The sequence below is a fragment of the Chionomys nivalis genome, chromosome 3 (assembly GCF_950005125.1).
Source record: "Chionomys nivalis chromosome 3, mChiNiv1.1, whole genome shotgun sequence".
Taxonomy (NCBI): Eukaryota; Metazoa; Chordata; class Mammalia; order Rodentia; family Cricetidae; genus Chionomys; species Chionomys nivalis.
In genome coordinates, this window is record NC_080088.1 from 73,261,056 (window position 1) to 73,270,920 (window position 9,865).

The 9,865-nt window shown below is 52.6% G+C and overlaps 1 protein-coding gene across 4 annotated transcripts; it reads right to left on the minus strand.

Moving 5' to 3' along the window:
* Nucleotides 1–38: 38 nt before the first annotated feature.
* On the minus strand, nt 39–9,733 carry Fam131a (family with sequence similarity 131 member A). 4 transcript variants are annotated; one of them, XM_057765674.1, is made up of 7 exons: nt 9,550–9,733; nt 8,459–8,520; nt 7,351–7,493; nt 4,508–4,601; nt 3,556–3,738; nt 3,248–3,364; nt 39–1,643 (listed from the first exon to the last, which is right to left on the minus strand). In XM_057765674.1, the coding sequence occupies exons 4-7, from the start codon at nt 4,575–4,577 to the stop codon at nt 1,171–1,173; spliced, it is 843 nt and encodes a 280-aa protein (XP_057621657.1). In that variant the 5' UTR covers nt 4,578–4,601; nt 7,351–7,493; nt 8,459–8,520; nt 9,550–9,733; the 3' UTR covers nt 39–1,170. The 4 variants fall into 4 exon arrangements, with proteins under 4 accessions (XP_057621657.1, XP_057621656.1, XP_057621658.1 ...); XM_057765673.1 differs by lacking the exons at nt 8,459–8,520; nt 9,550–9,733 and adding an exon at nt 8,104–8,285; XM_057765675.1 differs by lacking the exons at nt 7,351–7,493; nt 8,459–8,520.
* Nucleotides 9,734–9,865: the final 132 nt, after the last annotated feature.

The window sequence follows — 9,865 nt, forward strand, 5'->3', positions numbered from 1 at the left end:
GAACCTCCAATGACAAGATGTATATAGAAATTTACAAAGATTTTTATATTAATTTAATAAAACAATAAATAGAATAAAGTAAACACCTAATTAGCCACTCATGTATAGAACACTTGTGCTGTTGGCTCATGTTTTCCTCTTGGATCCTCTAACCTGCCCAAGCCTGAGACTTCAGTCCACAGCCACCTATCAACCCCAGCGTCCCAGCAATAGAGGATCTGCCAGAGGCCCCCTGCTGCCTCATCTGCAACACCCTGCCTGGATCAGGCCCCTAACCCTGTAGCTACAACCTTCCATTCAGCCAAGAAAAACCACTGCCCTCTTTCCCAAGGATAGCCACTCCCTCATGACTGTCCAGTCATTGGCACAGATCTCCTGGCTACCCAGGTGGCCCCCTTGTGGCACTCCCAGCTCTAACAGCCAGACCCATTCCTTTGTCCAATTCCACCCTACTGAGAACTCTGTCTGTGCCCACAGGACCTTGCCATGCTGGGAGAAGGCCAGGGCTGGGGGTGGGGGGGCGAGGAGAGGAGAGGGGGAGGACACACCCTTTCATCATTCCATCATTCCAGTGCCTCCCAGAGAAGATCGGCTCAAAGAACAGACCAGAAACCCCCTGTCTTTAGGAAAAAAAGGTTTAGAGACAATGGCAAGGTGAAGCACAGCGGGGCCCAGGTGGGTAAGGGGACCCTTAGGGGACGGCTCAATCCGTAGACTCCAGGAGGCCACGAGCCAGCCCCACAGGAGAAGGCAGTTCAGTCAAGCACTGCACGTGGACTTGGGTGAAGAGAGAAGCAGAGGAGAAGGGGCACGAGGAAGGGTGGAGGAGATGGCCAGGCTTCCTCCATTCCCACCCTCCCAGCGCAGGTTCACATCCCAGGAGGAAATGTGGCATTTTGGATTCAAGAAACATGAACGTCACTGTCTGCCACAGCTGTAGCCATGCCCCAGGGGTCCCGGGCAAGCCCCGGCAAACCCCCAAGAGTGGAAGCAGTACATGCGCCCCTAGCCTGGCCTCTGCCTCCTCTCCAAACACTTTCATGCAAAACACACAATGGAGAAGTGAGCGCTCCCAGAAGCCCTCGGAGCTCCAGAGCCCACACTTTGGCCGCAGAGGCTCTGCCCCGGGCAGCAGCCAGGGGAAACATGCCACCACCGGGCATGTCTGGATCACTGGTCCTCGGGCTCCACCTCATCCTCATCTAAGGATACGACCCCAGAAGAGGCCACATCAGAGACTTGCTGCTGCCTTTCCCAGCTGCCGCCAGGCAGCGGGCAGAGCAGCTGGCAGTCCTTGCACGAATCAGGCTCCTCCTCGTCGGTAGGGGAAAGGCAGGATTCCGTGAGCGGTGAACTGTAAAGTGAGTCCTGGGCCTCCAAAGGGCCCAGGCTGCGGAAGGCACTTTCCCGGCTGGGGGGCAGTCTGGCAAGGAGCAGCTCTTCACCCAACATCTGAGAGGTCATCCTGGCTGGGGAGCCCAGCAAGCCATCCTCCAGGCTGCACAGACTAGAGCACAGGGTATCTGGGGACACGGTCTGGGAACAGTCGCTCTCAGGCTCCACGGAGCCCTGGCGCACGGGCCGGGAGAACCGACGACCTGTGAAGAGGTCCTGGAGGTGGGGCCCCAGAGACCCAGCAATGTCTGTGAAGGGAAGAAAAAAGAGACAGCTTTGCCATTTCAGATGGTCAATATGGAAGCCACATGACCACCACAGACTTCCCTTATCGTAACTGTGGGGGCAAGGGGTCAACAGAGGAGTCAGTAGGAGCTGCATAACCTGAACAAGGTCTTCATTTTTGATGCCTTAGTTCCTTTCATCGTAGATTAGAAATTCTAATAATATTTACTTTATAGTCCTAAAGCAAGAGTTTGCGCAGAGGCGAGCACTAGATGCAGGCCCACTGTATGATCACACCGGGTGCTCATTACTCAAATAGTGAAGACCGCTTGACCTGTGCTCTGCTCGCATAGGGCATCCCAAGCATGGGACTATGTCCACCAGAAAAGCTCTGCACAGGCCAGTCAGTGGTGGCACATGCCTTTAATCCCAGCACTTGGGAGGCAGAGGCAGGCGGATCTCTGTGAGTTCGAGACCAGCCAGGACAGACTCCAAAGCTACAGAGAAACCCTGTCTGGAAAACAAAAAATCTGCTCAAAGATTCCACACATACTTTCAAGGATAGCCTGAGCTATAGCGAGGCCCTTTCTCAAAAATTTTATCAGAAAACAACATTCAAAGCCGGGCGGTGGTGGCGCACGCCTTTAATCCCAGCACTCGGGAGGCAGAGGCAGGCGGATTTCTGTGAGTTCGAGACCAGCCTGGTCCACAAGAGCTAGTTCCAGGACAGGCTCCAAAACCACAGAGAAACCCTGTCTCGAAAAACCAAAAAAAAAAAAATTTCAAAAACAGACCAAAAAAAGAATCAGAAAATACTTGTGGTTGGGGGTTCCACCTTGGCCTTAAGCATTCAAATGAGTCCCCTCTGGACCACAGCGCAGCTTCTTGCCTGCTTTAAATGAAGGTTTGGCCTTGAAAACCTTGTTAATTAGCTAGAGGAGGAGGAACCAATAGGTGATCTTCAAAGGCAAAGGGTTGGGGGTTGGGGGCAGGGGTCCTGTGAAGCCAGACAGCAGAAGCTGCAGGGAAAGCTAGCCACAGAGTCCAGGGTATAGAAGATGAAAGTAGAGCTGAGTGCAGCTGCACAGCCCCCAGGGTTGCAAGCACTGGCCCAAAGCAAGACCCACACACTGGAATACAAAGATGCTGAGCTGAAGCCAGAATCCTGCAGACTCCAGACCCAGCATGCCTTCCTGTTTGCTTGGGATCACTGCCCTGGGAGGTGTGGGTACTGTATTCATCCGTCCTGCCACAGCCAACCAAAGCCACCCTCAAAGAGGTAAAGGCAAGGATACCACAGATCCTTCTGGAAGCATGGCTGTACTAGGGGAGAGAAGAGGTCCTAGGTTCTCTGGGCTTGTTTCTTTAATCTGAGAACTGTAAGACCCACTACACATAGGGAGAGAATAAAGCTGGTTCAGCACCCATAGAAAAGAGCCATTCCATTTCCAACTGCTGGTTTCCCACCTGCAGTCAGTGATCTTTGTCCTTGGGGTGTCAAGGTCAACCTAGGTAGTCTGTTTCCTATCTGGAAAGCTTGTGGTGCCGTGGGAGGCTCAGAGTGCATCACCACACCTCCCAGGCGAGCCCACCCCACTGGAAGCACAGCACACAGAATGTTCCTCACCTGAGTCAGTTCCCCCAGTGAAGTCCTCGTCGTAGGAGTCATCGGTGGAATCATCGCCATCCACGGAAGACCACGCTCGGAGCTTAGCTTCTGCAATAGCAAACTGCTCGGCCACTCCTACCAGAGAGACACAGCATTCACTGGCATGGGAGCCGAGCTAAGACTGGGGCTTGCTTTGCAGATAGAAGATATCCCTGAGGTCTCTGGGCAGAGGGAGGCATGTGATTCCAGCCCCCATGCCAGCTCCAGTGACGGAGGCAGCAGCCCCTAAGGCAAATCTGCAGACTAGTTCCCTTTCTGCTACCCACCTGCTGCAAAACGAGCCTCTTGTTCACCCTCGCTGAGGTCTGAATAGGAGGAAAAAGCTGATTCCAGAGCTGCAGGTGAGTCACTGGGCTTGCTCCAGCCCTTCCATTCGATGAGATGAGCCACGCGGCCCTGGGCCATGGCTGTGGGCTTGGTCACGTGGTCCTTCACCACCTGGGAAATACCTGGAGGTGGAAAAAGAGAAGTTGGGTTAAGACTAGGGAATAGCTTGCAGGGAAGTAGGTGAGGAGGCTTAGAATGTCTTTCCATGTCCTTTGGGTAGGAAGAAGGGCTAGGATTGATGTTTTAAAATTATTTTTAGCTGGGCGGTGGTGGCGCACGCCTTTAATCCCAGCACTCGGGAGGCAGAGGCGGGCGGATCTCTGTGAGTTCGAGGCCAGCCTGGTCTACAAGAGCTAGTTCCAGGACAGGAACCAAAAAACTACGGAGAAACCCTGTCTCGAAAATCAAAAAAAAAAAAATATTTTTATTTTGTGTGCACTGGTGTTTTGCTTGAATGTAGATCTGTGTGTGGGTGGTGGATCCTGGAGTTACAGAGCTGCCATGTGGGAGCTGGGAATTGAACCTGAGTCCTCTGCAAGAACAGCCAGTGCTCTTAACCACTGAGCCATCTCTCCAGCCCCAAAGAATCTCTGTCTCTCTCTCTCTCTCTTTGGTTCTTTGAGACAAGGTTTCTTTGTGTAGCCCTAGCTGTTCTGGAACTCGCTCTGTAGGCCAGGCTGGCCTCAAACTCAGATCTGCCTGCCTCTGCGAGTGCTGGGATTAAAGGTGTGCACCATCACTGCCCAGCTGGGCTAAGATTGATCTGCAAAAAGAAATCCCCCCAAAAAAATGCCCTCAGGAAATAGTCACATAGGAATCAGTCCCACAAGACACGAGGAAAAGAAACAAGGAAGGACAAAGTGGGCGGATGAACAGAAGTGGGGTGCATACCATGCAGGGATGATCTGGCCAGCGCTGCAATCTCCTGGATGGTTAGGGCTCTCCGGGACTTGGGCAGCATCGCGACTGTGTCTCCAACATTCACCTTGAGTAACACCATCAGAAGGTCAGTGCCCCTCTGACAGACACGACCTTCTTTCCAACATGTTCCTGCCTATGTATCAGCAGGAGCTGGGAGCTGGAAGAATGCCTAGTGGCTAGTGGCATGCAGAAAAGGCTAAGAAGCCTGAGTCCGCCAACTGTCCTCCTAGGGAGCAGTGGAAACTCAAAGCCAAGGGAAGAGAACTACAGCCGAGCCTCCACTTTCTCAGCTCCCAGAAGGGAAGAAGACAGCTGAAGAACCATGAGTAGAGCCTCTGAAGACTGCTGGCGCACGCATTTAATCCCAGCACTTGGGAGGCAGAGGCAGGGGGATCTCTGAGCTAGAGGCCAGGCTGGTCTACAGAGTGAGTTCCAGGACAGTCAGGGGTACCCAGAGAAACCCTGTCTAGAAAAAAAAGACAGGAAAGGAAGGAAGGGGGACGGCTAAGGCAAAGACATCCTTAAGGTTCTTCCTGCTCCTCTCTCTGTTAGATCTATGTCCCAGCTCTTTCTAGGTGGCCTACCAGAACCAAACATTCGGCATAACCAATGCCAAAACAAACATTCTCTTCCCCACATGAGGCTTGGCTTTCCAACTTCCCCCACATTCTCCATCTCCCTGGGATCCCTATCTCAGGATTACCATCTATTGTCCCCTAAGCCTTGCCTGCATGTATCCGCTCTTAAAACCTAGTGAGGGGCCAGGATGGAAACCAGTTGGTACAGGGCTTGACTCCCAATCAGGAAGCATGGTGTCCGATCGCTAGCCTCTGATATCTGGTATATAACGCTTCCACGTGCTGGGAGATGAAGGCAGGAGGAAGGATCAGAAGGTTAAGGTCATCCTTGGCTACCTAGCAAGTTGAGGTTAGCCTGAGCTATATAAGACCCTATCTCAAAACAAACAGTTATCACTGCCAACAACAAAGAATCCTTATGGATTGTACCTCGAATCATTCCCTGACCCTGTTTCTGTCTTTTCTGTTCCTACCGACACTTCTCTTAAGCCCTCAGTGACCTTCCCCAGGTTAGCACAGGTCCCTAACTTTCCACACTACTTCAGCCCAGAAGTCTGTGTATAAAATCTATTTTGTTCCCATAGCTGGTTTTCTCAACTTTCCAGTGTTGACTGGAACATTACCCCTCAGAGAAGCCTTTGTAGTTACTCAAACGGTGGTCTGTCCTCTAACTGTGGTCTCCAATTAATCATTGTTTTCTATCAATGTACCATTAACGGAGCCAGTTTGCCAGGTGTAAATATGATTTTCTTTGTTGGCCTTTGAGGAATTCAGTCTGTTATGGTCACTGCGTCATCCCAGTTTTTAAACAGTACCTGGGAATAAGGTATAAATGTAGTTTCCCAAGAATACAGTGAATCAAAATGTCACTTCAGACTCTGCACCGTGACGCATGTGCTGCATGAAAATGCCATAATCAAAGCCAACAGTTTGTATGGTAAGTAAAATTTAATCTTAAAAATTGATTTTTGGTTGTGTGTGTTGGAGGGGAACCTCTTTAGAGAGACGGAGAAACGACTCTGTGGTTGAGCATTTGCTGCTCTTACAGAGGACCCAGGTGTGGTTCCCAGCTCCCACACCAGGCAGCTCACAACCACCTGCTAATCCAGCTCCAGGAGATCCGACACCTCTAGGCTCCAGGGCACATCCATAAGCAGATGCATACACATAAAAATAATTTAAAATTTTTAAAGTTTTTTTTTTTTTTAAGAAATAATATTGTCTTTTCCAGGCTCTCCTTCTGTTACTCAGGCACTTAAGGACTCCATAGGGAAGCCTCTGCCTCTCTCTGGACCTCTTTCAAGTTCATCACTCATTTCTGACCAATACTATCCGGCTCCCCTGCCTTCCCTGTCAACAAGTAGCCTGCCTGCCTCCCGGGACAGGAACTAGCTTTTTAGGCCAAGAGGGCCATCCTTGCCACGCAAAACGCACCCTATCATTTAAGGCCACAAGTGTCACTTCATAATAGACTTACTTTTTTTTTCTTTGACACCCCCAGCCCCAGATGCGTGCTGCTCGATTCCATACTGCCTTTGTGGTGCTCCAAAGGGAGCAGGAGATGGCAGAGTCAGAGTTTAATCCATCTGGGCTCCTAACTCCATCCTGTACCTGATTTAATACCCCTCGACAAGCCCCAGCAAATGTTTTTCTTTGCTGAAAATAATTTATGCACACACCCCCTTCCCAGCATTACCTAATTCTTCTCCATCATGGTTGGTTCCACCTGGCACAAGAGGCCTCAGGCCCATCAGTCCGACCCTCTCCTTCAGTACCTGGCTGACAGGGCCTCCAGATTGGCGTCGATAGCCTCTGGCCAGGCCTGTGGGAAGGAGAACCTGCCGGGTGTTTCCTGGCTCGCTCTCCCTCCCTTCCCTCGCTTCCCCCAGCCGCTGCCATCCACGCAGGGCGACGCTCCGCGCAGCTGCGGCCCTGGCCCAGAGAAAAGGTGTATATCTCCGTGGCAACCCATCACCATGCAACAGGGTCTCCCGGGATACGGCCTGGGATGCGCTGACGTCAGCACCGAAGGCGCTAGCAAGCCAGCCCGCTGGAACCAAGCCGAGCAGAGCAGACCGGCGCGGGGGCGGCCTGCCGGATAGCGCCTCCGCTTGCAGGAAAAAGAGTCCGAAGCAGGATGGTGAGACAGGAACGGGGAGGGGTCACACGAACCCTAAATGTGAACCCCGCCCCCGGCACACACACACACATACACGCACAGAAAAGGTCCAGCACCTCTGGCAAGTCCTGGCTGTCTACGGAAGAAGGACGAGGGGACCGGCTCCAGCCTCGGAGAGTCCGAGCAGATCCCAAGGAAGATAGAGAAAGACCTCGAGGGAGTTCGATCCACTCCACAGCCCAGGCAGGGTCCGAAGCCACTGAGGAGTCGGAGGAAAAGGTGTCCATCTGGATCCCCACTTCTACCAAGATTCCCATTTTCATCATGTTGCCATGTCATTTTTACCACCCTCCCCCTCTCCCAGACAATCTGAGGCCACCATGTCCCCCAACAGCTCTGATTTGGGGCCCTTTTGTGGCAATCCAATGAACGCCTTCCTCTACAAATATTTTGCCATCAAAACAACGTAAGGTGAAGCCCAAACGTTGGTAAATTCTGAATCTTCCCCGTCTCTCAGCCTTTGGAAAGTACATGAAATTCTCCCACCGACACTGCCCATCTCCCACTTTCCTTCTCCCCTCCGACTCCCTTGGTTCTTTCCTCTCACCAACCTCAACTGCTCTATCCTATTCTTTCCCAAGAAACCTGTCGGGTTTTTTTTTTGTTTGTTTGTTTGTTTGTTTGTTTGTTTAAAGTTTTCACCCTTGTAAGCCATTTCCTAAAAGCCCCAGCCTGAATCTTCCTACTTCAGCCTGGTTCCCAATCTCTACAGCACAGTGATTTTCCTCTCGGTACAGTATCTGGTGTGCCTTCCTCCTCAGCTTCCCATCACCTCCCAGATCGTATCCATCCATGGCCTCTGGTCTCACCTCTGCGACTTGTCTGACAAGTCCATCTTCCTCCAGGCCCTTCACGCTGCCACAAAAACATTTTGCCCAGCACAGAAATCATAGGCATGCTGGCTGTGTTGATGCAGAGAACCCAAAGCCCGAACTGCTTCAGGCTCAGCTCCCAGTTCTATTCTTGTTTTGGCTCCGGATGCTGAGCCAGTCCCCTCCCCACTTGGAACTTGTGCCTAGTCACATAAGGAGAACACTCCTGCCTGTCTCATAGCTTTAAGGAAGTGGGAGTGCCAGGGGCCTAGCCAAGTTCTCTGGGGCTTGTGGAGCTGCAGCTCATCCTTAGCTTGCACAGTGCCAACTGGCCATGTACTTAGCAACTAACCTTTTAACTGGAGCAGTCGGCTCTGTCCCTGAGCTTCAGTCGGGTAGTGGTCCCCAGAAATGCTACCAACCAGAAAGAAGACAGGTTACTGGCTACCCCTGACCCCCCGCTGGTACCTAACCAGGGCTCTCAAAGCTAGGCCTGAGGTTAGGCAAACTTTCCTGACTACAGAAGGGGATGACTTTCTGAACTCCAAGCAGACCAGGGAAATCACTGCACCCTACTGCTTCTCAAATTCATAACCCACGAGGTTAATCCTGGGACTACAAATCCCATAATTCATTAAGGGCAGTACAAATCTCAGCCCGAATTTAGTTGTAAAACACCTCAAATATCAACCACACCAATGCTTTGTGACTGACCATTCCTTGACATAGAAGTAAGGTAAGCTGGCAGACCTCAGACGCTGAGAGCTAAAGCAGGGCACCCACGTGTCTACAGGGAAACCACGTCCTGAGCAGGGGCCGGCTGTTTGTAAGGGTAATTTGGGGAGAGGATTAATCCGAATAAAATGATCTGTGAGCACGAGGGATTTATCAGTTTGCTCACAGGTGCTCCACTTGGGGCTTCAGTCCCCTTTAATCAACCAGCTGGTTCTTAAGCCAGGAGCAAGTGTTAGGTTAAAAACTCCGTGGAAGGGTACTTGGCTAGTATTTGCAGGCTGCCTCCTGAGGATGACAGCACCCAGCTGGGAGAGGCAGGTTCACAGCAAAGAGCCACTCCTAAGTGATGAGAGGTTGGTGTAGGCAAAGAGGAGTATGTAGATACAAAAGGCTAGCTGCCAGGAGTCAGGAAGGTGGTGGCCGCAGGTTGCCCAGCGAATCCTAGGCTGTGCCCCTGCAGCCACCCTCAGCAGAAGGAATCCAGACGGAAGGTGAGTATAGCACGGAAAAACCCAAAGGCAGGCCACAGAAACAAGCCAGAGTCGGTTAGCCCCCTCCCGGTTCGCTCATCTGGCCCGAACCGCCTCCCTGGCGCAGGCTCCTCCCTCTCCGATACCAGCCCCCTCCTCACGGCCCCTACCACCCACGGCCCCACCGGGCAGCTGTGTTGCCCTACTCCCTGTCCATGCTCTGGCCTCCGTCTCTTACCCTGACCGGCTGGGCGCCGAGAGCCAATATAGCCCATGGCAGAGCACCCAGGAACGCTAGCCCGCGCTTGGGACCCGGGCCATCGCCTTGCAGAGGGTCGGGCAGCGGTCACCACCAGGGAGGGGACAGCCTGTGAGAAGGGGAGGGGGTGGGAGCAGCGCGTCTGCTGCCGCTCCCGGGAGAGGGGAACAGGGCCGGTGACGTAAGCGCAGGGCAGGGCCGTGCCCACCCAGAGCAGGCGGGGCAAGCATACGTCACAGCCTAGGTCTTTAAACAGCCTGCATCTCCAGTCTACTGCGGAGCCACACTGGAGGCA